Genomic DNA, 26,069 nt, shown 5'->3' on the forward strand with positions numbered 1-26,069 from the left:
CGCTTACTCAGTTAATTGATTGTACCAACCGCTGAAATGGGTACATTCACTCTTGAGTCAGATGAGTTGCTTTTCGGGAGATACCTATTCCATAACAAATGAGAAGTCACTGTTAGAAACATTCAGGTCAACAGTAGGTCAAAATAATAATAATTCTGGTATGGCTAATAACAAAGGTTTATTTGCCAAACTTGTAGGTAGGGGCAGCTTCAAAGTATCCTCTTCTTGTACAGCAAGTTGAATGGCACTTTCCTTATTGTTAGTAAAAAGGAAATTTTCTATGCTCTTCTCCGACCTTGCCATCTATTCCATTTTAGTTTAACATTTTGAAGCTGAATGCTTTATCTCTGGTGCTTATATGGCACCCAGTACTGCAATATCTTAGTATCTTATAATCTGGAATGCACTTATCCTCAACGTTTTCTCCATTTTATAGATGAGAGCATAGGCGCTGACTTCCCCTCTGCCTGGTGGGTGCTCTCCCCCGCTTTCCCCGCCCCTGGCCCCGCCTCCTCCTGCCCCTGCACCGCCCTCGCCCCACCTCCATTCCACTCCTTCCCCAAAGTCCCTGCCCCACCCCACCTTTTCCCACCTCTTCTCTGCCTCTTCCCCTGAGCGCGCCACATCCCCGCTCCTTCCTCTCCCTCCTGGAAACTCCTAAGCACTGCCAAACAGCTGTTGGGCGGCGGGGAGGTGGGAAGTGCTGGGAGGGGAAGGAGCGGGGACTTGGCATGCTCGGGGTGGGGGAGGAGGCGAGGAGGAGGGAGCTTGGCTGCCGGTGGGTGCAGAGCACCCGCTAATTTTTTCCCCATGGGTGCTCCAGCCCTGGATCACCCACGAAGTTGGCGCCTATGGATGAGAGAACCTGAGGCAAAGCGAGATTGTCATAATCCAAGGTCATACAGAAAATCTATGGCAGAGCAGGGGATTACAGATGGCTCCCAGGTTAACACTTTAACCGTTGGACCATCCTTCTCTAAAGCCTATGCAAATATTTTGTTTACCCTGCTAAACACTGCTAAGGATAGCATGACACCCCTAACTCAACATTTCTTTGCTTCTTTTAGTCAGTTCTGATGAAAACAATCCAGTCAATCTCATTATTCAGTTTTTTAGTCTTACTGACTGATTGCTAAAGCCCTGTTACAGGTGAGCTGATCCTCAGGACTGCATGAAGTTCCCATCATTTGAAGTTGCTGAACTCTTTCTGGGAGCAAGGTTTCCCCAACCAGTTCACTTTATAAGATTGGGCCCCAAAACCCTATATCCCTTTTCCTGTTTAATTTGGAAGACAATGTCTTTTCTGTCTCAAATACTTCCTCTTCCTAATTCCTGTAAATCACTTTTCTCTATGGGATCAAATTAACTTCTTTTGGATTCTTTATAGCTCTGGCAAATTTCAGTCCTAAAACATGCACATATCTGCTTGGTTAGTGTGTGGTAAGAGCACAAGACCAGGGTGTTCTAGTTCAGACTCTGACACCCTCCGTACCCTGGATCGGGACCTTCACCTTTCTGGTTCAGTTTCTCAGTCTTTGAAAAGAAGACCACAGTTAATTCTCTCAACAGAGGTGTGTGCAGTTGAGCTTGTGTTATCGGTAAGCAGATTGATTATTACTTTATTAATAAGAGGGCTTTTTCACTTTGCTCTGAAGCAAGTTGCGTACTGGCTGCTGGTGTGGTCTGGATAAAGAGTTCAGACCAACTAATGGTCTGGAACGGCAATTCCAATATTATTTGTTGAGCAACTAGAGTGTGTTTGGTAATGCTTACTAGGTAGATGAAGACAAAGTTCCTGCATAAATTAGGTTCTTCCTGTTTAACTTTTGTTCTCCTAGCTTAAATACTCCAACCTCCCGTTTGACCAAGACTTCAGTGGCTTATATGCTTGTTAAATTTCCAGAATACATAGTAATGACAATGCAAGGAAATAATGTACCCGAGAGGCATGTGAATCAGCCAGGAGGAAAGTTGATTAGAAGAAATAAGGAAAATGGCTTTTCCTGATCATGGAATCCCTCCCCACTGAATGCCAAGGTGGAAAATATCAGTTCCTCTGCCTCTTTCCTGAGCAGTGGAACCTCTCCACCTTAGACTTCCTCAGCTTGGTTGCCTTCCTCTATTTTCCTGCCTGTTTTGCCCTACTCTATTGCTGATGTTGAGCTGATATCCTGAAAACTGATTCACCACAGTCACTCTACTACAAGGTCGCAGATTGAAAGCGTGTTTGTGTGGTCTTGCGGTTAAGGCTCTGGACTGGCCCTCGGAAGATCTGGGTTCAAATCCTGGTCCTAGTATAGGTATCCAGTCTGACCTTAGGCAAGTCACTTAATCTGCTTGTGCCTGTTTTTCATCTTTAAAATTAGCATGATGCCTCTTTTCTCCTACCCATTGTCTCATTTGTCGATTTTTAGGTTGTAAACTCTTTGGGGCAGGGATTGACTATTATGAGTGTGTACAGCACCTAGCACAGCAGGTTGCTGACCTTGTTCGGCATCTCTAAATGCTCCTATTTCATAAATAGTCATAATTAGTTCTTTGTGTCTGCTTCAGAGAAAATAAATTAATTACCCATGTTAAAAAGGCTTTATAGGTCTCGTATGTCTGTGCTGAATGTCTAAATTTTACTAGGTGACATGGGTAGACTCATCTTAATTTGTGTTAACATGTTGCATCACATTTTAAATGGAAAATCTATTCATCCCCCTTTAGCTTCCTACTTGGTTGCTGATGTCTAATACTGTAATTTCAGAAAAAGAATATTTATCTTATAAATGACAATCCACTGAAAATGCCCTTTCAGAATCCATATCCTAAAACAGATGTCTGCTGCGCGTTGTATTCAGACAGTGATTTACCCCCATTGGGGATTAAGCCACTACACTAAAATGTGTTAAATTCACCATATATGTCAGTGTATGTTTTGGGGGCAGATTTTGGAAAGGCCATGTTTGTGCATCTCCAGTTGCATGTGTGCTAATGCAGGCATGAAACCACATGCACCTGTAAATCAGGGTGTGTTCTTCTGCATTGGTAGTTCATGTGAGCAAGTTGGGGACATGCAACTTTAGCAGGTGCACTTTGGAAAACTTGGTCCCTTATCAGCAATATACATGTAAACAGTAAACTTCTTTCAGTATGTGTAGAAACCAAAATTATGCCATAATTCAGCAAGATGATGCAGCTAAGGTCAAATGAGTGGCAGAAAATCCATGGAAAGTTTTTTGTGTTTTTTGTTTTGGTTGGTTTTTAAATTCCCCTCTTCCTAAGTGTTGACCATTAGATTTCTGTTTAGATGAAACATTCCTGAACTATGACTAATTATCTGCATTTTACTTTCAACTAGCTGCCGCAACCTCCAGAAACGGAAAGCTCTGTAGAGGTGTGTCGCCCACCTATATTTGTAAAACACACAAATATTGGTGTTTTAAGTAGTCATGCTTAAATGTCTTTCTCGTTGGTCAAATCTGTGTTGTTGTGTTTTATTGAATGATGTAGGCAGAGGGATGTATGCAGCCTTGCTGAAATGGTTCAATCCAGTATAAAAATATTCTTGCCAATGGGGAAAAAAAAATAGGTCTCTTACCAATTCAAAACTTGTTCTCATATAGTACCATTAAGAGCCCCAAAGGAGCAAAGACTGAAACTTTCAAAGAGGTGCAGGTAATTCAGCCAGGCGTCTTTAATGGAGGCACTACGTTGAAAGTCTCAGCTCAGATCCCGTGTGTGAAAGAACTAGGTTTCATTCCTCTCACTTCTAGGGGAAATCACAGATTCGAAATCATTTTATCCTTGCATGTTAAAAACAAGAGGTTTGGAGGTGAGTGGTGGGGAGGGGTGAGAAAATAGTGGAACTTTACCCAGTTCAACAAATCCAGAATAGTCGAATATTCCTGTTTTTAAAAAGACTCCGTGAAATAGTAAAGTTGACCTTTCAGTTTTCATCATTACACTACAAGGTTAACACCCATTAGGATGAATCGGTTCATATTCAACAATTTATCCACCGAAAACATTTAGGACTAGCACTTTTCATAAATTCGTAAATAAATAAATAAAGCTTGAATTCTTTTGAAACTAATGAAGCAACCAATGATGCGGTTGGCACAGAGTCTACCACTGCCTACCAGATCAGTTTTTACTCTTGATTAAAGCTATATGGAAGCTTAAGTCTAGCTTCTTTTCAATTGCCTAGGCTATGTAAAGAATTTTATGTGACTAAGCAGTATTATGGATTTGTTGTAAATGATGAAGAGAAAAATGCAGTTTTCAGTACTTTGGAACTTTATTATAAGTAGCGTTTGTGGAGTAGTGTTTGAATGTCTGTCTTAAGTGCTCAGTGGTTACAGAATGAATTCAATGAGACATGTGGGAAATAGCCTCGTAGTGTTAAATCAGTCCCTGAAAAATGATTGTCATGAATGATCCAAATGCTTTCGAAGCCATCAACAGTATGAGACATTGTTCTGTTCTAAAAATCTGCCTTGTTCAAAGAGAAGAGCCATTTGGCTTTCACCATTATACCTGCCATAGTATTTACTCTGCACAGCAGAAGAAAAATACATTGAAAGCCCCAAACAGAAGTGAGGCATTGACATTGGCATTATATGCCAAATGTCTTCCACCTTCGCAAGAGACTGGACTTCCTAATTGGCCAGAGTGAGGTGTGTCAAAATAATGACATTTCCTCCAGAAATGGTGTGTGTTTGTGTGTGTATAAGTGTGTATGCATGGATGTAATGCACGTATGAGTTGCCAAGAACCTGGTCTTTTTTTTCTTCTTCTTCTTTTTTTTTTTTCTTTCTGTTTTGTATTATGAGTTACTGTGAAACTAGATGGAAACTTTGTGTGTTACTTTTACTTTTAAATATGTACAAACATCTAGCAAATATGCATGCTCCGTGTAGTTTGATGGAGAGCATCAAAGGTGTAGATAAGCCCTGAAACTCTTTAATAAGTTTGTCAGTCGACCTATCTTCCCTCCCCCATTGCTCTCAGTTGTTTGACTTGCTTGAATTTTTCTACTGTTTAGTTATTGATGCTGAAGATATTAGTGTCTCTTTAGTATTATACTTTACAACAGAATTTCTGCCTGCTCAGCAGGAGCTTGATCAAAGTCTACTACAGAGGCAGCTGGAAGATCATAAAAGGGTATGTATCGTCGTCCGGTATATTTACTGCTAATTACCGTTACGCTTCCTTCCCTCTCTCCTTTTTTCTTAAACCGTATATGCAGGCAGAAAAGTTCGGGTGAGAAATTTGTGGCTGTTTTTAAAAGGGAACTTCTTGTCCATGTCTTTGAAAATCTCAAACTGGTATTTGTACCAGTTTTTCAACTATAAAGTAGTTGAAGGCATGTAAGACATGTCTTCAATTAAAATGAAATGGAAAATGTGTGTGTATGCTTCCTTGGTTGCTTTGGAAATCTCCACTGCAAGGGCTGGTGTGTTTTTTTCTTTCACACTGCTGTAATTTGGGAGGGACTCCCTTGAAACTGGTGATGTCACACCATTGTAAAGCCAATGTGAAAGGATCATCAGGCCCACAGAGTTGACTTGCCTGGCCAAAAAGTGCCTCTTAGTTATACAAGCTAAGCAATCTTCAAAATCAGCACTGCAAGTAGTTCATTGTGGTGCTTCCCACTTTTGCCTGCTCCTGTAGTTAAGCTGCTGTTATTGTGGTACTTCCTTCTTAACTGTATTACTGCCTTAATCTTGCATTTTAATTGAAGGGTGTATGTAAATGCACAATGTCTGACTGCCTAAAGGTTTTCATCCAATAGCAAACGCTTTCTAATATACACACAATACCCAATTCATCTATACTATGCCATTGACTACAATAATATTTGCATACCACTTGTCTACTACTTACCAATAGCCTAACTGGATGCTAAATATAGAGGAGACTAAATGTCATTGAACTTTTCTAGGTAGCATGTTTCATATTTCTTAATACAGCCAAACATCTGATATTTGTTTGCATATTGTAAGCATTGAAGTGCTGTATAATACTAACATTATAGTTAAAGAAGTGTTCTCAAGACCATTGTTACACCTGAATTAATGATAGTATTTGGGAAAATATTTTCTCTCCTCTTTCATTCAGATTACATTCTCATGTGCTTGTCAGTGCTTTTTAATAATTACATCAAGCAAATGATGAGGTTTTCCTTCCCAGTGTTCTTGAACTGCAGCTCGAAGTGGTATTGAAAACGAAAACACATCTCCAAGCTTGTGCAACTCTGGATGAGCATTTTACCAGAAATTGAAATCACTTGACATATGATCGCATCTGCTTTCGCTTGCTGTCCTACTCTTTTATGAGTGTCACTATTTCAGATGTAGTCCAACAATAGTAAGAAGATGGTGATACCACAACAGGCATACTCAGAAATTCCACTTGAGCTTTTCTCTTGCCTGAAATATTTTGACCACTAAACTTTAGTCATCAGATTTTTTTTTTTCCTATCGAGTAGAAATAAAGGCAAACTACCTATAATCCAAAGAACAACCGTTAACCTTTAGAAGATGGCAGGGTGGGGAGAAGTTTATTGAACAATGATATTCATAGTGAATGTGTTTAAAGATCTTTCGTAGGTAGTAAAAAGTACCATTTTAAATGCCAGTTGCTGTGGCAACTGCTAGTTAATTTAACAGAAGAGAAAATGGTAATGTGAAAACCCCATTGTAACTTAATTTTGGCATAAAGGGTGTATAAATGTCAAGTTTCCCTTCTAATGAGTACACATGTAGAAGACAGCATAGTTTGTTTTTTTGCCTGATTTGACCTTGTTCTGTCATGCACCCTTCATCGCCTGCAAAACTGAGAGCAGCGGGAGTGATGTAAATCACTGCAGCATGTACTAGAACAGTATCTTGTCATTGTCCGTCAAAACAGCTCTCACACAGTGTGGGGCGTTTTGGGGGTGGGGGAAGGGTTAGAACTAGTCCCTTGCCTCTCTTATATTTTCACAGACCATCCCAATCAATGATCGAAAATACAGGCACCTTGGAAGTAATGATCTTTTCCTAGTATCATTTTGCTAAGTAATTTGTGGGAGGAGTACCCCGTGAGCCTTTTGTAATAATTTTGGGAGCACGTTGCTGGCAAGGCCTTCTTTTAAGGTTTATTTTGAATCTTACCCCTCATATGAAGCTGATTGCAGAAGAATAAAATAGGGATCCTATCTAGCATCTTTCATGTGAATAGTTAGGGCCCTACCAAATTCATAGCTGTGAAAAATGCATCAGGGACCATGAAACCTGGTCTCCCTTGTGAAATTTGGCTATTGTGGGGGAGTGGGGGGTCGCAGTATTGCCACGCTGACTTCTGTGCTGCCCTCAGAGCTGGGAAGCTGGAGAGTGGCAGCTTCTGGCCAGGCACCCAGCGGTGAAAGCAGCACCACCACTAGCAGGAGTGCAGAAGTGATGGTGGCATGATATGGGAGGGGTCATCACTTTTGTGGGGGCAGGTCCAGCCTTACATGTGGGCAATGTTGGTTTGGTGACTGCCCAGGGTGCTGTGCTCAGGGGGGGTTCTGTGGTCACCCCTCCCCCTCCTCCCCCCCCCACACACACACAGCCAGCCCAAGGCCCTTTAACCTCCGAGCACTGGGCCTGGCGCTGGGGAGCAGCAGGGCTGGAGGCATTCCAGCTGGGGGTTCCTACCATGTGCCAGGCTCCAGCTGCTAGTCCCAACCGGGCTGGGGAGGGACAGGACTACCTCTTCCCCTGCACAGGCTACTCCTGGGCTGGGTCAGACCCACCTCCGGGAACCTCCCCCAGTTGCAGGAAGCTCCGCAGCTGTTGGCTGTGCAGCCAGCTCTGAAGACAGCACCACTGCCAGCAGCAGCGCAGAAGTGAGGGTGGCATGGTATGGTATTGCCACCCTTACTTCTGCACCGCTGCTAGCAGCGGCCACTCTCTGGTCGCCCAGCTCTGAAGGCAGTGCTACCACCAGCAGCAACGCAGAAGAAAGGGTGACAATACCTCAACTACTCCCTATCATAGCCTTGTGACCCCCCACCCCCCAATCTGCCTTTTGGGTTGGGATCCCCACGGTTACACCACCATTAAATTTAAGATATAAATTTCTGAATCCATGAAATGTAAGATGTTTTAAATCCTATGACTGTAAAATTTACCAAAATGGACCATGAATTTGGTAGGGCCCTACTAATAGTATGTGGGAATAATTTTGAAGTCTGATGCTAGATGCACAATGACTAAGGCAAAGGGTGTAGCCATTATGCATTCAACACAGGAATTCTCTTAGGAAAGGAGGCACTGCTCTCCAGCACACCGGGGATAGCCTATAACTTTCCAAAAGATGTTACAGGATTTTTAACTTTCAGGTAAGCTGCTCCCATCGCTTGTTGAAGAGAGCCCAATTTAAAGTGTTTCTCATCCGAAGTACAAATCACTCCTCTTTTTACACTCTGTATTTTAATGGGTCTATTTCATTCTTTTTCATCTGTGTTTTAAAAATCACTTCTGAAGTTTTTAAACAAAACCTTAACTTGTACAGCAGATGATATCAAGCTACATTGTTAGGGACATTTTGGATGGATCTGGCAAACTACATTACTTGGCTTATGAATTATAATACAATGTGCAGGGTGAATTTTGCCAGTGGAGCTCAAGGTCATTAAGATACTTTGTTTTGTTCCAGCTTGGATGTTTTTTCCTCTCTTCCTCAAATCATTTTTTGCTTAAGTCTCCCACGTATTTTTAATTGAAATATAGTCCCTGACCAATAATTTTACAGTTATTTGTCTCTGTCTTTACCTATAAAGGTCTTAAAAGACTCTCAAAATACCTCGTGTACCTGTTCATTGCTGGGCATGCTACCAACTCTTTTGTGTTACCAAAATAACCATGCAGCTTGCAGACATAGTGCTCAATTGTGGTCCCACTGTGTTCTTAATGATATCAGTAGGAGCAGTCTTGGGCCTATTAATGGTGGTTCAGATTCTGAGAGGTATCGCAGGCTCTCATCTTCCACTGATGAGCTGCATGTGTTCAGGGCTTCTTACCTAGAGTAGAACGTTGCTTGTGGCCTTTTAACTTTGAATATAGTTGAGTGGCTACAGATTATTGGAGGATTCGTGTCCTGAACCATGTAAGATCTCATGTGCTAGGATGTTGGCTGATCAAAATGACCCATCTGTATTTGCTGCAGGGAAGATGCTGTGCTTTTTATTTACTAAAGAGTTGGAAAGCAGTAAACTATTAATGGAACTGAGATTATACACAGATGGGTAGTGTCAACTAACTTGAATTATTTGGGAATGGGAGGGTGTTTCAGCTCTTTAATGTTCACAAAATGGAGTATAAAGACATGGGATTATTCTCATAACATGTTATCTTAAACCATGATTTCATCTCTTTCTCTTTGTGCCCTTTGCCAGAGTTCTAACTGTCCCCTTATCAAATCCCCACTTTGTGTGGGTTTTTTTTTTTTTGGTGTTACTCAAACGCCATGTCTGATTTTAAAGTTGAGCCCTGCGTCCTTTTTAATGGACACCAGTAAAAATGCACCTTTGGCATAAAATCTCAATATTACACAAGCTAGAATTTTTTAGCATGGCATGTGAACTTTAGCTATTGCTGGTATTTGGTACCCGTGACCTCAGGCAAGGCTTGTGGGATGGATATATAGTGACTAGGCTGGTCTGAAAATATTGTAGGATGTTCAATGAAGTTTTGTTTTGAAACATTCACGGTTTCAGTCCTTCCTTTCCCCCACCACTTCTGGTGAAACTAGGCCAATTATAAGACCACTCCTGGTTCTCTTGATTGTTGTTCGTTCATTTATGCATTAAACTCAAATACTGATTTCATTACCCTGTTTGAATTAAGGGTGAAGCACTCAGGCAAGTTTTGGTCAACCGTTACTATGGCAACGTCAGACCTGCAGGAAGAAGAGAGAGCCTTACAAGCTTTGGGAATGGCCCGTTGTCTCCTGGAGGCACTTGCAAAGCTGGGGGAGGAGGTAGGATGTGCTGTCTTCTAATTAGTGATGTGTATGACACTAGCCTGCCATATTGTCTATGCTTGTTTCTGCATAACAAACTGAAAATTTTACAGGTGAAGTAGCTTTTTTTATTTTTTTCCCCTTTGAGATTCCCCCCCACCCGCCCACCCCCATGCCTTTCTGTGAGTTGCATAGAAAAGGGCAACTTATTTCTCTCCCTTAATAATAGGATTGGGAAGGAGTTCTACCAGTTTGCTCTTTTATGATATAATGTTGGTTTCAGAAACCATCCTAATTTTCTTTCTTTTTTTTTTTTTTAGCTTTTTTGGATTGTTCTCACTTCACATTCATATGGACTCTAGGAGAACTCAGCAAACTTCTACTCTACAAAAACAAATGCTGTTGTTGAAAGAGAATACATTAAAATTAAATGTATAAATGAACTTAAATTTTTTCTGAGCTGAGAGTAGCCTAACTTATGGGCCCCGGGCGGTGGGGCGTGGGCCCCGGGCTTCGTCCCCGGGTCCCAGCAAGTCTAACGCCAGCCATGGTGACCCCATTAAAACGGGGTTGGGACCCACTTTGGGGTCCCAACCCACAGTTTGAGAACCCCTTTTCTAGACTGTATAAGCTCTTCATGAGAGAACTTGTCATTGTCTTTTGTACAGAGTTAAACACCTGATTGGCACTTTAAATTTTTCACGGTGTTAATTTATTAGGCTATAACATTTTACTCTTCTTTATTGGAGAATGAGTTCTATCAAGGGATGAGTCAGTCTCCAGCTATTCATTGTGATTTACCTTTATAGGAGGGAGCTCCGGATCCAGTTCAATGAGTCGAGGTGAGATGAGTTTGGCCGATGTCCAGTGTCATTTGGATAAAGAAGGTGCATCCAACCTCGTCATAGACCTCATCATGAATGCCACCAGTGATAGAGTTTTTCATGAAAGTATTCTGCTAGCCATTGCCCTTCTGGAAGGTGGCAACACTACTATACAGGTAAGGAAATGGATAACAATGAGCTGATTACTAAAAACATCATCATTTGAAATTCCTTTTCTAAAATCCCAAGAAATTGACTGTTGCTTTGAGCTGTGATTAGATAATCTCAGGTCTGGTCTATACTACCCGCCTGAATCGGCGGGTAGAAATCGACCTCTCGGGGATCGATTTATCGCGTCCCGTTGGGACGCGACAATCGATCCCCGAATCGGCGCTCTAACTCCACCAGCGGAGGTGGTAGTAAGCGCCGCCGACAAAAAGCCGCAGAAGTCGATTTTGCAGCCGTCCTCACAACGGGGTAAGTCGGCTGCGATACGTCGAATTCAGCTACGCTATTCACGTAGCTGAATTTGCGTATCTTAAATCGACTCCCCCCTGTAGTGTAGATGTACCCTTAGACCTGAAGTACTGGGAAGTGTTAGTGCTCTCTGTGTATTGTGTATTTTTGAGTATTGCAATATTTCAAAGTAATATGTCTTTACCCAGGTACTTTAACTTAAAAGTAGCTAGGTATCACTGATTTCTAAACGTTGGCTTTGTGTGGAAGCTCGGATTTGAGGTTATTAAGGCAGTATAGCAGGATGCAGTAGTCAGTGGGACTACCTGCATGAGTAAAATTAAGCAAGTGTGTAAGAGTTTTCAGGACTAAGCTTTTATTTTTATCTGGCTTAAAATTGAAAGACACTTTACTTTGCGAGAAGCCCCAGGTTGTAGTTAATTCCCTGACAGTGTTGCTCTCATTGGCTTACATGTCTTTAAATTTAGTTTGCTTTTATTGACTGAATTAGAAGTTTGTGCCAGCTGTCTAGACCTACCAGTTTAGGGTTTGTGTGCGGTTTGATGGGCGTACAATAAAAAAGCCACGTGTCAAAAGCACAATTACTTTTGTTCTTCACACATGAACCAATGCATTGCTGTGGCTAAACGAGCCTACAAAGGCTATTACAGAATATGTGATGCCTTATCATTGACTCTACGCTTTAAGCAGGATCAGTCTGTATAGGACTTAATGCACCTGTTTTTGGGCTTCTGAAAATTGCTTGGAAAGTGCAGAGTTTTTTGAAAAATGTTGATGTGTGTGTATATTGTATAAATAGTCCAGAATGGGTTTTTCCCAATATGTACAATAATTTAATTTCTTTCTATTCTGTGTCTGAATAAAACTATCAGTAACTTGGTAGTGCAGTTATTTTTAAACAATATACTTTTTTTTCTTTTAGAGAATTAATTATCAATTAAGTATTTCTCAACACTTAAGGTAATTGACATGTTTAGGTTCCTAGCTTAATGTCACAGCTGTAGTGCATGAATTTTAGAAATATTATCTCCAGAATGTTACATCCACTCCTCCAGTGTTTCGTTTGTATGTCTGCCTTATAGATTGAGAGATTTCCAGGACAGGGAATATTTTTTCTGTGTGTTTGCACAGCGCCCAGCACAATGGGGCCCTGATTCTGATTGGTCCCTTTCAGCACTTCGTTAACTAATGCTTGATGATGATGATAGACAAGCTGACTTGTTATAATTCACACACAAGTTTTCATATAATTCATTTTAAATCAATGGAATTATATCAAGATGAATTTAGCTCAGATTTTTGCAAGTGGAGGGGGAGAATACCAGGCTTTGCTAAAAGTCACAAGCTCTCAAGCTGTGCAGTAGACATCAGACTTTCTATGACCAGATTATCTAAAAGTGTTTATTTCCATTATTATTAACAAAAAGAAGATGCAATTGTTACACCATATGCTCTGGCAGGAAAAGAAATAGAATAAAGGACTCTAAAGGGCAGTAGTGTCTGGGTGTTAGCAGTTGTATTAAATCCTGAAGAACTAATAGTTATATCCATCATTGTATTGAGTCAGAGACCCACAACTCAGTGTGACGAACTGATGTTGCTTTGTGATGTTACCTCACTACGTGATACTCAGCCAGCATCGTTATACACAACATCACTGTGCAACATCAACCTTCTAATATGGTATAGTCTAGTAGTATGGAGAGAACCTGCGTGGCTCTTTCCAAATTTCAGACTCAGCACTCTGTTGCTATATGTATGAGCAAGAGGACCTGGAGTGTGCTCATTCATCAACATTTAGCTCACTCTGCCTGAGACAAAGGATAAAGAGCCCCACACCAACTTAAATTTTTAATAACAGCAATACTATTGCAGGGTGAAATTTATCTTCTCAAGTGTTAAATCTGAGCCTTCATCTTCCTAGCAATGCACAGGTATCTTCCCATGTCATATTGGTGGGTAAATCAAATTCTGTTCCAGTCCAGCAAAGCTAAATCTATATTCCTTAGCTTATTCTGGAATTTGAAGCCTATGGACTGAATAGGGCCACCTCCCAGTCTATTTTGACTAGATGATCCAAGGGATCCCTTTCTAACTCTGATTTACATATAGTAGGGAAATCTTCCATCCCTCTCCAAGGAGACATTTTTAACCAAAAAGGAAGACTCCCTAGTTTCCACTTGATGTGTATCACTGCACATGTGGGGGGATTGTAAATTAAGTATTTGCTGAGGAAGAAGTTGTTGGCATGGAGCAGTTTTAGTAAAACCTCCTAGCACTTTCACATCCGTTCCTTACAACTCTGCCAATTTCTGTCATGATCTTGCCTTTTAAGATGCTACTTCCAGCAAATTAGACTAACTTTTTCCATCTTCTCCAGCTCTACGGGTAAGTGCTCAGGGAGTGTCCCTACCTTTAGGAAAATGATCTGTGTAGCCAACAGCAGTTCAGAGAGAGAGCATACGTGTGTCTACGTGCACCAATGCAACCGTAGAAAATATCTCCTCTTAGTGGGGGTGCGGTTTGGCTCTTGGGTTTTTTTTAGTTCAGATGAATTGATTCTATGTACAGAATTACACTGAGGTTTTATGCACCAAATCATTCACTGAAACCTACAGCTAGTGCTGTACAGAATACAAGGTCACAGGCACGCCCAGGAGCTATTACTCATGCCCCAAACTACGAATGGGACTATGCTGAAAGTACCCTGTGAAGTAGTTGTGCTACAGATGAAGTACTCGCCAAGGATTCCCACAGCCCAAAAGGCAGAGTGCCAAAGTGAAAAATGAGGCAACGTATGCAAAGGTCCCCATCTTGGCAGTTCCCTCCCACCCCCACTTGTTTAGTTTAGATTGTGAGCACTGTGGAGCAGGGAATGTTCTTGCCTTGCTCCGTGCCTAGCACAATGGGGCTCTCTGATCAGGGCCTCAAGGTGCCGCTTCAGTATAAATAAAGAACAGCTGTACTTCAGCTCTTTCTAATCTTTCAGCACTACCTGAGTCGTTAAAAATAAAGCATCAAAATTTAATGTAGAAAAATGCCGACGACAGGGCTTAATTTCTGGGAGAAGAGCTGGCTCAGAATTTACAAATCAAAATGAACTTGAAGATTGATGTAGTAAAATCATGATTTCACTTCTCCCTCCCACAAAGTAATTACTAAATTATGGCTCAGTTAAATTAGTCTCCTTTCTGGGTGAGGTTAGTATAACCATGCTTCCCCTTCGCACCTGGGGACAATGTTGTATCTAGTTGCCGAGAAAACTAGAAGGTGGTGAGCAGGTGAAACGAAGCTGCTTGAGACTTTGTTACGGAAGGTCTACATTTGGTAGTCCATTCATCCACACTGCTTTCAATTCACATTTTTAAAAAGAATCTCTCCCTTCTGCATAGGAAAGATTTAATAGCAGAGTACGGCAGTGTGACGTTTCCTATTGCTAAGACTTCATTACTTCTACAAAACATGCTGCAGAACATTACTAGTCTATTATGAGGTATTATGAAAACCCAGATACACTTGTCAAAATGAACAAAGTACATTTGGTGGTGCACTATCTTTGCCGCCCTCTGCTTTTTTTTATTCACTTCTTCAATTTTGCAAATTTAGTGAGAACTTCATAATAGGTCTCCCAGTCTTTGTTGTGGATTTACGGAGATCCTACTGTAATTTTAACAAACTGCCATTAGAATAGTGACTCTGAGCTTTGTTAATCTTGTATCACAGATTATCAGTGCACGTGTACTTCTAATTTTAACTTTCAGAAACTCCACCTACCAAAATTCTTTGCCTTGCAATTCTACACAAATTGATTATCTTCATTCATGACAAATGTATATTTATTATTAGCAGCTCTTATTTAATATGGTATTCTCAACAAGCTCACACTACACTCTGTAGATGTTTTTATTGCATTCAAATTGAGGATGAGGAAACTATTGGGATACTGGCAAAATGGGTTACGCAAAATGACTTTCTTGGCAATGAGATCTGAAATGCTTCGTTCTTGCACAGTATTTTCTTACCATAGGTTTTTACATGGGAAATGAGCACAGAGTGCACTGAAGCAAAAAGTTTCCACTGACACACAGCGTCTTAACATGTGATGATGCTCCTGTTAAAGTTAATAATGGGAGTTCCCGGGTAACTCCCATGTGCCTTAATGGGAGAAAAGAGCACTGTGCTATTGGACAAGGATAACTTAAATAGTTGTTGCTGCTAACTCTTTATGTTAGTAGATATTTGAGCATACTGGCTTCGGTGTTGCTGCATGTTTTATAATGGTGATGAATGAGTGTTAATTATTTCATTATTATTCTAATAGGAAGGTTGTTTTAACTGTGGAAATGACTTTCTGTTTCATTGAAGCATTAAACGATCAAGATGGAATTTCCTAATCCAGATTAGGTTAGTTCTGATTTCTAGAATACACGTGAGCATTTTCAGCATTTCTACTGCCGAGCAAGCTAATAGAAATTTCTAAGAAACTGTTTATTTTTGAAATTAGCTTATTGTTCCTATTGGAGTGAGAGATCAAATTTGCTATGGAAGCTCATCCCTGATTTAGAACCCTGGCAATTTATAATAGCACAGACGAGTTTGAATCGAAGGGTCAGAAAAGGCAATAAATTAACTTGACAAATGTTACTGCTCACTGAACTGAATTATATAAGCTCCCTTATATTTTATGTAACTCCTAGTGTGTCTACCCACAGAAAGCTGGAACCAGTCATTCTCCCCTGGTGCTTTCCGAGAGATGGCAAAAACTCCTGAGAAATGCGTGGATAGGTGCTGTTTCAGAAATCACCTTCAGAGCTGTGTTATGTAAAAGAAGGTTCATACACACTCTTTCTGTAGTGCTGCTGGCCTGTGTGTGGCACCTGTTGCTACATACATTGTTTTCTTTGGCTTGCTTTGCACAATTTTGCTTTGTGATTTTGCTTGTAGGCAAGCTTAATTTAGAGCATACTTCTCTCCTTTAGAGCAGATCAGAGGGTAGTCTATTGCATATATAAACTTCAACACTGTGAATTTGCTTCAGTTAATGTAAACTCGGCAAGTGAATGACAGTGGAGGAAATTGCTAAAGACTTCTCCTATAGCATGTCTCTTGTCTGCCAAATAAAAATTATGTGCACCATATATGCTGTTTCACCTCCTGGAGTTTCAGGTTTCCTGGATCTGTGAAAGTTAATGATGAGTAAACTCGCTTACATAACTTCCTCTTCTCCATGGCAATTTTGGTCAGCTCACTTAATTAGGGATCTTCTCAAAAGTTAGATTACATGAAAAATAGGTTTCCCACACCACTCCCAAGTAACGTTGTCAAGATCAAATAAAGTGATGAGACTGACTTCCTTTTGGTGAAGTATGTACTAAAATGCCACAAGAGCTTAATATGGTACCAGTCCTTAGGACTAGTATATCTGTTTTATTGCATATGCTCTTACAGGGGAAACAACCCCAAACCATAATTCTTCTTTCCCCACTCCTGATAAGGGTGCAAATAGAAATTACATGGCAAAGGGGATTGATAATCAAACCAAAGTTCATTATATGCAGATGAGAAGTTGATTCCCCACATGCATTAATGATCGCACTCTGAATATCACTTTTAATTTCCTTTAGTCCCTGCCCCATACTACTCATTTCTCAGTGGCTGCTTGCTTTTGGAATAGGAAGGGGTGGAACTGAGGCTGCTTAGGAGAGGGGAAAGAGGGTTCTTCTACATCCCTGTCATGCATGGAACTGCTTTCAGGGGCTAAGAAGTCATCTTGCAGCAGAACTCTGTGTGGAACTCTGGTGGAGATGTGAGAGCCAGATCTGGGAAGAGACGAGCAGGGAATATCCTCTAGCAAAAGCACCCTGAAGAGCATGTGCTGTAGGGCCATAATACTAGCCCTGGGAGCTGGTGCCACAGTTATGATTCCAGCATGCAGGCGAAAGTTAATGAAGCAGCAAGAATAAAAAACTGCTCTGGGCCAAGGTCTGGAGCTTGCAGCGTAATTGTGATTCTTCTCTGAAATGTGACTGTAAAAATGGCATTGTGGTGTTCCATATTTGTGTCTTAATTTCCATATCACATCAGCTCGTTATACATGCCAGCCCTGCAAAATTATCTGGGACCTGAGAGACGTGTTGGCTTCTTTCCTTCTTATGTATCCACACCAGTAAGAAAGATCCTCCAGGGCAGGTTATGGTTTGGGACCATAGTGTGCCCCATTGCCTTCAAAGGCAATGGAGAGGAGCTCAGTAAAAAATTGTACAGTTGATGCACAAGAAGGAGTAGTTGAGATCATTCTTTCTCAGCTGTGTTGGCAGTGCACAGGTGTAAAAAAAACATTTAAAGAGAAAATGTTGGTGACATTAAAGTCGCAAGGACTTTGAATGCACAAGGGGAGCAGATCTGCTAAGTAAAAAGGTGCCATGTTGACATAGTTGGTATTAAGAGAAGAAAAACATGTCATGACCTGGATCAGTGCTAAAAAGAACCAGTGGTAACCTTGAAAAATCACAGGTGCCAAATTCAAAAGTCACCTGATGTTGTAATTACCCAGGAGTTCAAAACATCAGTATCTAGACATGGTAGGTGGCATACCATTTAAAAACACACGATTCTGACCTACTACATTGCCTTTCCAATCTATTGCTCCTTCAGTTCTAACCTGACTTCTCAGGCCAGCAGCCAACCAGGACTAGTAAATCTACACCCAAAAGGATATGGGCATCCCAGCTATCAATAGCATTTGTTGGGTGGAGAGTCGTAGCTCTCTTCAGATCTAGTTGTCTGTGAGATATTGGCAGTGCCCTTTGCAGACGTAAACAGATGTGGTCCCTGAGCCTGCAGACAACCTGAAACAGTAACTCTGAGAGATGTGAACTACACCATTCATCCCACTGGGATGAATAACTTTGAAATGAAATGTCAGAAATCTACTTACTCTATGCTACTAAACCACTCCCCTCACTTTCTTTAGTGCCAGAACCTCCCAACTGTGTCCTACCCAGCTGCCAAAACCCTCAGCTTCACAGCCATCATAATTGCTATTTATTTTCTATATAAAATTCTGCAGCACGTTGAAATGTACAAAATCAAGTGGTAGTGCAAAGTTGAGTTTAGTAACATATTTATATGATTAATCTTTCATATATACTTCAATGAAAAATTCCATCATCTAAATGTACTTGAAGCAGAGGTAGAATCTCTAGACAGCTGCACTGGAATGCTGCAGGAGCCAGAGGCCTTGCTTGCAGAATTTAGGTCAACCTTGCTTCAGAGTGCACACCAGGTGATTTGAAATTAACCCTGAAAATTGATCAGAGTTCAGGCAGTGAAGGGATATGCAAAATTGGGACCTTTTAAGGGATTCTAGTGCCCTAAGCAAACTGCCATCCCTTCCCAGTCCACAGTGACTGGTTTGCTGCTCCTAATATTTTGCTACTCTAAGCAGCCACCTGTTCTGTACCTTCTGACTAAGGAGTACTGATCAGAGTGATGTGGATTTTTTTTAAAATGGGCATTGTCCAGTTTATTAAAATATGGAAGATGTATTTTGTGTGTTTAAAAGCTACTATTACAAAACTACTCAACATTCAATTGCATGTGCACACACGAAATATCTAGGTGATACCAACTGCTTTGTGGTCCAGTGTCTTGAAAGTTGTCAAATGAAGTATGTTGGTGGACCATTACAAATGCTTTCTGGACCACTAAACTCTTGCAAGTAGGAATTGTCAGATTTTTCTTTCTGATCCAAGTTCAGGATCACTAATGCTTTAACTGTAGAAAAACTGTTTGTTTTCTTTCTTCATATGTGTAGTATACATTTGTCTTTGCGTTTGTGTGCATGTAAATAAAATGTGCATGCGGGGGTAGTTATATAAATCAATAACCAATTTTTTTTGGTATAGGGTTAAATCTGAAAAATAATATTCTCAAGACAGATGCAACTTCTGTTTAGAAAACTAATACTATCATCCTGTGTTGTCCATACGAGCTGGTCATCTACATTTTTCATCATGAAATTATTAGAAACTTTTTCCAGGTACAATACTCCAAAGAATGTCACTGTTGGCTTTGATGACACTCCAAACAAAACTGCTGCTTCAAAACTTTCCCTACAAAGAGCGGTAGCATAATTCTCAGCAAACATGCATGCCATCAATTGTAATCTCTTTAGGGCAGCAGTCGTGTCCTCTTCTTTGTCTATAATTCATCTCTTATGCCAGTGGGTACTATATCAATGATCTATGTATTGTGTAAATGTTGCAGGATGTATCCCAATTGATCTGGTCACACTGTAAATCATCATTAAGGCTACACATGTTGCACCATATCCCTGATTATCATGTGAGCAAGGAGATTTTACACTGCAAGCTGTCTGGGGCAGGGACTGTCATATATGTATAAGTGTGTATGCATGTGCATACACATACTATCTATCACACTGGGCCTTTAGAAACCACTATAGTATAAATGATCACTGATAACATTACTGCGCTGGGAACTGAAGATTGAATAGCTGCTATGAAATCATTCCTGCTCTTGTTTGATTAAAAGAATTTCTTTATCACTGGACGAGATAAAGCTACCAGATAGGAGTGCTCAGCTTGTGAACGGGGTGGGTAAGAAGGCAGTATAGTAATGGAAGAGGGTATTGAACTTGTGGACGCTTTCCACTCTGTTATTGATGTATTGTGTTTTGCACGTAATCAAGCATCCGTAATCAAGACAGCAGCTTCCTGGAGCCTAGCATCACTGACTCTGCCCTTTGTAATATAGCATTTATGTGGGTGAAAAATGAGGATGGGGAACTATATCAGAGCCTGAATGTTAAATCTCCTCACCATGGTATGATCTCTGTAGACCTATATAGTGTATTATTTAGAACTGCATGTTCTCATATATCTATCTTGGAGAAGCTCTGGGTCAGTTCAACAGTCAGCAGATGTCATTCTAAAATTATAAGGAATCGAGGAAGTAACTCGCTAATGCTTAATACATTGCCTGTATTCCCCTGTCTGTGAAATCTATATCCTGTTGTTTAAACTTTTAAGATGATCCCTAACAGGATTAAAGTCCTCAGCAAGCAGGCAGAGGCAAGCTATTCAGAAAAACAAGGTCATGCTGCAGGGTTGTGTGTGTGTGTGTGTTTTTGGTAAGCACAGGAATCAACAAAGAGATGTTATATAATTTCTATTTATATCCTACTTGCTCACTAGCTGCAGGCATACAAGAGTAGCTGAGAAGGGAATTTAATGAGCTCTCAGGGCTTGCTCACCTTCCAGAGCTGGTAGGAGCCAGCTTGTTTTTGAAGTGCGTCAGCAAATGAAACTGGTGGTGGGTGGGTGGTTTGGGTAGGTGGACTGACTTGTTGCTATGGTTTTCTTTAATTCCCCTGTCTCTCAAGAAGATCTTACACCTTCTTTGGAGTCTGTAGACTTCCGTGTTTCTCACACCTCCTCATGGCTCTCTAAGGAAGCGGGATACATGCGTTTCCATATAAGAGCGTTACATGGATCACATATGTGACCTGTTGTGTGCATGGGTGAACGCTCTTATGCCTGTGGAGAGGAACTCAAATAAAAGCCCTGTGTCGAAAGTAAGTCAGCGCCCCAAGTCTCCCACGCTTTTAGAGCCATCTGCTCCGTGTTTGCAGGGATTTTAACCCCCAAACTGAACAGGCACATGCCTACTGATGAGTCACTATTGTTGCCTTGTTGGCTTCCCCGTCATCTCAGTTCACCTCATTGCCCCTGTGTTTCTTTTTTACCTTAGTGTCTCGTGTGAATTATTTGCCAGTTTAAATTGGAGATCGCCAGGCTTTTAAATGCCACATTTGGGACTGTGTGTCTAATACAAGGGGTCTTCCAGAAGCAAGTGGCTTAGCTCTCCCACCTGATTTCATTGTATTGTTTGTGGGGGAAGAATACCATAAGTGGATCTGTTACTAAACAATTAGGTCCCTCCCCGAGAGTCTCCTTAATCAGATTTGTTGTTAGGGGTACAGTGTTTCCAGTTCAGAGTATAGCCCTGGAGGGGAGCATCAGTAACATAAGTGTGCTCTCCATGTGCGTGTGTGTGTTTGCAGAATATATTGCTGGGATTGCTACTGTGATGGTGTTCCCTCTGCACTTGCCGTGGTTAAAGATGAAGTTTAAAGCTATGCTGAAAAATGGCTAGTTGGGCATTCAGCAGATATTCCTTATGGGCTTAATTCAGGCTACAGAACACGTTCAACCCAGAAATATTTTAATTAACAAATGTTAGGTTCCTTGGGACTAATGGTATTACTAAGGACACAGAATGATGGATTTTTAGCAGACAAGGAAATACCAAAGGATTTCTTAGAAGTATCCGAAAGAATTGTTTGTTTAAACAAAAACAAACAAACAAAAAACTTTACTTTATTCTGTGCTGAAAGCCCTTACAGCCTGGCTAGGGAGAACATAAAGGTTTTGTTTCTGTACTTGACTCAGTGCTTATGTTAGCTTTGCCGTTTATTTTTAAAAGTGTGAAATACGAATACCTTGAAGTACAGTCTGGCTAGATGAGGTGGGGGTGAGCTTTTTTGCAAGTACACCTTCATAAAACTAACACAGAAGTTTTGTAATAGTTCATAGTGGTAGCCCACTAGGATAACCAAGACAAGCTAACTTCCACTTAGTCATTTCTCTCTGACATTGGAGTGGAAGATCTGCTGATTCCAGGCCAGAGAGGTAATCTTTTTCTCAGTAGCTGAAGGGACTTTCCTTTTGGAAACATCCCTGCGTGTCAAGTTCATCATTGAACAATTTCTCATGAAACCACTCTTCATTGATTAACATTTAACTCTATATGGAGGGGGGAGTTAGTTTCTACCAGCTCAACATAAGCCTTTGAGTTTTTGCCAGGTTTACTTTAAATTAACTGGTTGTTGTTAAACCATGACTGTTTTCCTGAGAGAGTCTCACCCTACTAATTAATGGGATCTCCTGGAGTTTGTACTTGTAAATTTACTTGAGGAGGTCTGTCAAAACTGTGCTTTAAGGGTGTGGTCCAGAAAACATTCTGTCCTTCTAATGCCAAAGGCACTGTCTCATTTGGATCTCAATCTTCAGAAAGGAGAGTGAGTTTGAACCAACACACTTTGCATACAGTGTTTGTTAAATAGGTTTTGATAATACTTCTTACCACATGAGCGTGCAAACAGAGCATATAATAGAGCCTATAATTATCAAGTCTGGGAACAGAAGCCAAGCTATTTGATGTGAGAAGCACGAATGTTCATCTTTCCGGTTTCTTGGTTAACAATACGAACAGCTGTGACTTCAGGGCAAGTCTGGTTAACAGTTAACTGAATAGATTAATGTGTTCCCAGAAAGAGTGACAAACATACACATAAAGACGTGAGCAAAACCTGATAAGCCTTTGAAAAGTGAGAACCAGACACAAACTGCCTTCAGCTGGTCCCTGGCATTCTAGGTTTTTCCACTTGGCAATCCTTTGTGCTGATTCAGTGTGCACAGGCCCACATGTAGTTAAGCAGGTTATTGTGTTTAAGTTGGCTGAGTCTTTACTGCCCTTTGTGATGCTGTAGTTCTTCAGTTTGCTCTAAAATAAGACATCAGTCAGTAAAGTTTACAACCTGCCATGTGATTCCGCATTAGTCTGCAAAGGGCAGATAGTTGGTTTAAATTGTTAACTAAGTTGCTTGCTATCCATTGCTGAGGCATGAAACATATTAAGAACCACTTGTACACACTATTGCAGTTACCCTAGCTCTGTAATTCCATCTGTCTAAGCTTCTTCCATTTTGGCCAGCTGCATTTTTTACTGTTAGATTCCAGAGAATCCTTCAGGCACTAAGATGCATCTAAGTTTCAGCTCTCTTCAAGGTGCCTGAAATTGAATTAAACTATTAAGTTGTGAGAGTTGTGGGGAGGAGAGTGGGGTTGGTTTTGTTTGTTTTTTGTTAGTTTGCTTGCTTGTTGCACACTAGATGAATCATTCTGATAGTTTATTATTTATTATTATTATTATTCAATTCTGGTGTCCACATTTTTAAAAGAATGGTAAAAAATTGGAGAGGGTACAAAAAAGAGCCACAAAAACTATTTGAGGGTTGAACAAAATGCTTTATAGTGAAAGACTAAAGAGCTTGGTTTAGTTTATCAGAAAGAAAATTTGAGAGGAGACTTAGTGTATAAGTACTTCCTTAGGGAGAAGATACCAGGTATCAAGGGTTCTTTAATGGAGCAGAGAAAGCTACAACAAAAATCCAGTTGCTGTAAGCTGAAGCCAGACAAATTCAAATTAGAAATTAGACACAAATTTTTAACAGTGAGTGTGATTAACCACTGAAACAAACTACCAAGGGAAGTGGTGGATTCTCCATCTCTTCATGTTTGTTATCAAGTCAATATTGGATTCCTTTCTGGAAGTAATACTTCAGCCAAATACAAATTATTGGGCTTAATACATTTCACATAGTTACCCATGTAATGGCATGTGTTATACAGGTGGTTAGACTAGATGATAGTCCCTTCTGGTCTTAAGCTCCGATGAATTATTGTTTGTACTCCAGTAGCTCCTAGGAGGGGTAGTCATGGGCCAGGACTCTATTGTGCTAGTATATTAAGTCATTTGGATGTGGCTTTAGTCCCTTTTGCCTGCAAAATGTTTGATAGAACATTCTAAAGATAGTTTTTTTGGGGGAGGGGGGACACTGTTCTTTTAAGCCATTTGGTGTTAAACTGTTCAGTAGCTATGTAATTCAAGCCTGTTTTCACCAAATATAATTTGCATTAGTAGGGTAAAGGTGAAGCTGGGGTTCCTATTTGGTCAGTGGGTTCCTTGTTTCTCCTTGAAGAAGAGAGGTTAGTGGCTCGCAAAAGCAAGGAGAAACTATGCTTTTAGCAAAGATTTCACAGGTTTTTAGCAAAGATTTATGGAACACTTTCCCCTGTGACAGTTTTATATAGACTATTTGCATTAGCTTCAGATGAATCTATCAGGCTGATTCTCTTTGAATAAGGATGGTGACCTGTGCTGGATTCCCCTCCTTTCCAGTCCCCTGGAAACTAACCCAGCCTCTTGCTATGTGTCAAAGTGCAGTAAACCCTGGAGACAGCTGAAAGGTGCTGTGTTCTGTGTGGCTCACTCCGCTCTGATACCTGCATGGAAACCATCTACTGCGGAAATGCAGATTTTCCTCAGTTCACTGCAGGAGTTTGGACTTGTGAACCTTTAGCTTCAAACCCTACAGGGGGAAGAAAAAGGATTTTCCTTCTCCTGGTGTTTGTCTATATCATTTAACAGAAGCAGCCGCTAACTTTTCAGTTGGCTCAATAAACTTTGAAAGTTAATTATGAATGTTTTGTGGCAAATGCTCAAAGGAAAGTCTCTCCATTGTCTTATGTGGTGCAGCTGAATATCTCCTGTTGTGGATGTTAAATGTACGCAGTATATAAATGTGTTGGGTTTCTTATTCATGCTGTGGCTATAGCAATTAATCACAATCAGGTTGTCTCTGGTGTCGGAAAGGAGTCGTGATTCAGTTAATTGTATGGCCATGAGTGGCTGCATTTTGGGGATGTGCTGCATTTCATTGATGTAAATTTGGCTTCTAAGGCTGTGTTTACTGAATCCAATGTTCATGAAACAAACCACATGACCCCCTCTTCCCCCCGTATCATATGATATTTCTTGTTTCATGGCAAATGACTGTTATGAAACAGAATACTGTCTGATCATCACTGAATTCTGCAGAAACGGACAGCTGATCCGGTGTCAAGATGCAGGTTTGGTAACAGTCCCAATCCTTGTGACTGAGCATATTCTTGCAGCGTGCTTGGCTTGAATATTTTATTTTTTAAGGAGCTCCTCCTACTAAAGGACTAGGGATGCTTGTGCAACATGGTTTAAAAACAGCAAATGTGCTTTTAAAAAAGCCTAGTTGGCATTTGAAGTAAAACCAACCAATTGAGGGGGACTACTGCTAGAAATGGAGAGAAGAAGGAAGTGGCAAGGGAAGGAAATAAATATGGGGCAAACAGAGCCCATCTTAAAATGGGACCGGACGAGGAGCTTTTCTCAATATGCGGGAGAGGTGGGTTGATATGGGTATGAAAGGGGCACTCTAAGGTCCAGCTCAAAGGCGCAGCTGCTTGTCTCAACCATTCAGATGTGCTCATGACCTTAAGATCTAGGTGCCAAATGCTACAAGGCAGGCACCTTCCAATCTAAGATATTGTAATGGGATTTCTAAACCGCAGGTGGGGTGCGAATGTAGATATGAGTCAAGAAAAATCTCACAAAGGAAGTCTAATGTAGTTGTATGGTTACGGGTTTTGAAATCCAGCAGATGCCAGCTAGTCTGCCCTTTGATAGTCAGACATGTGACGGGCACAGGACGGGGGTGATATGGATGCAGTGAGCTCACGTTTATGCAGATGTGTTGACTGCCTAAATAATCTACCATGTGTTACACTTGTGCAGACCTGGGTCATCCTGACGTAAGCTTCCAGGGTACCAATTGTGTCTGAGCTTCTCATCCCCACTTTGTCCCTGGAGTTTCAAAATATCCTACTGGAATATGCTCCCTTTTAATGGGAAAGGCCATAATACAGTACAGTCCACTGAACTCTGTACTGTGAGTCACAGCTACCCACCCTATTCTTCAATCAAGATTCTACAGGTCCCAACTTAAAATCCTGTCTCATTCTGAGTAGTCTAGCTGACTGCCCAAGGTGGACTGTTACATGCTGGGAGCTGTAGTTTGTGTGCTGCCCAGCTCTATCAAAGATGAGGTTG

The 26,069-nt window shown here is 40.9% G+C and overlaps 1 protein-coding gene across 3 annotated transcripts in view; it reads left to right on the forward strand.

Moving 5' to 3' along the window:
- ITPR1 (inositol 1,4,5-trisphosphate receptor type 1) overlaps positions 1-26,069 on the forward strand; it is a 252,648-nt gene that overhangs the window by 159,965 nt on the left and 66,614 nt on the right. For 2 of the 3 annotated variants that reach the window (XM_034777902.1, XM_034777903.1), the window contains 4 exons: positions 3,347-3,382; positions 5,104-5,151; positions 9,864-9,996; positions 10,788-10,978. In XM_034777902.1, the coding sequence (XP_034633793.1) occupies positions 3,347-3,382; positions 5,104-5,151; positions 9,864-9,996; positions 10,788-10,978 (408 nt within the window). The remainder of the gene's footprint in view (positions 1-3,346; positions 3,383-5,103; positions 5,152-9,863; positions 9,997-10,787; positions 10,979-26,069) is intronic. The other variant, XM_034777904.1, reaches the window with a different exon arrangement.

The sequence above is a fragment of the Trachemys scripta genome, chromosome 7 (genome assembly GCF_013100865.1).
Source record: "Trachemys scripta elegans isolate TJP31775 chromosome 7, CAS_Tse_1.0, whole genome shotgun sequence".
NCBI classification, from domain to species: Eukaryota; Metazoa; Chordata; order Testudines; family Emydidae; genus Trachemys; species Trachemys scripta.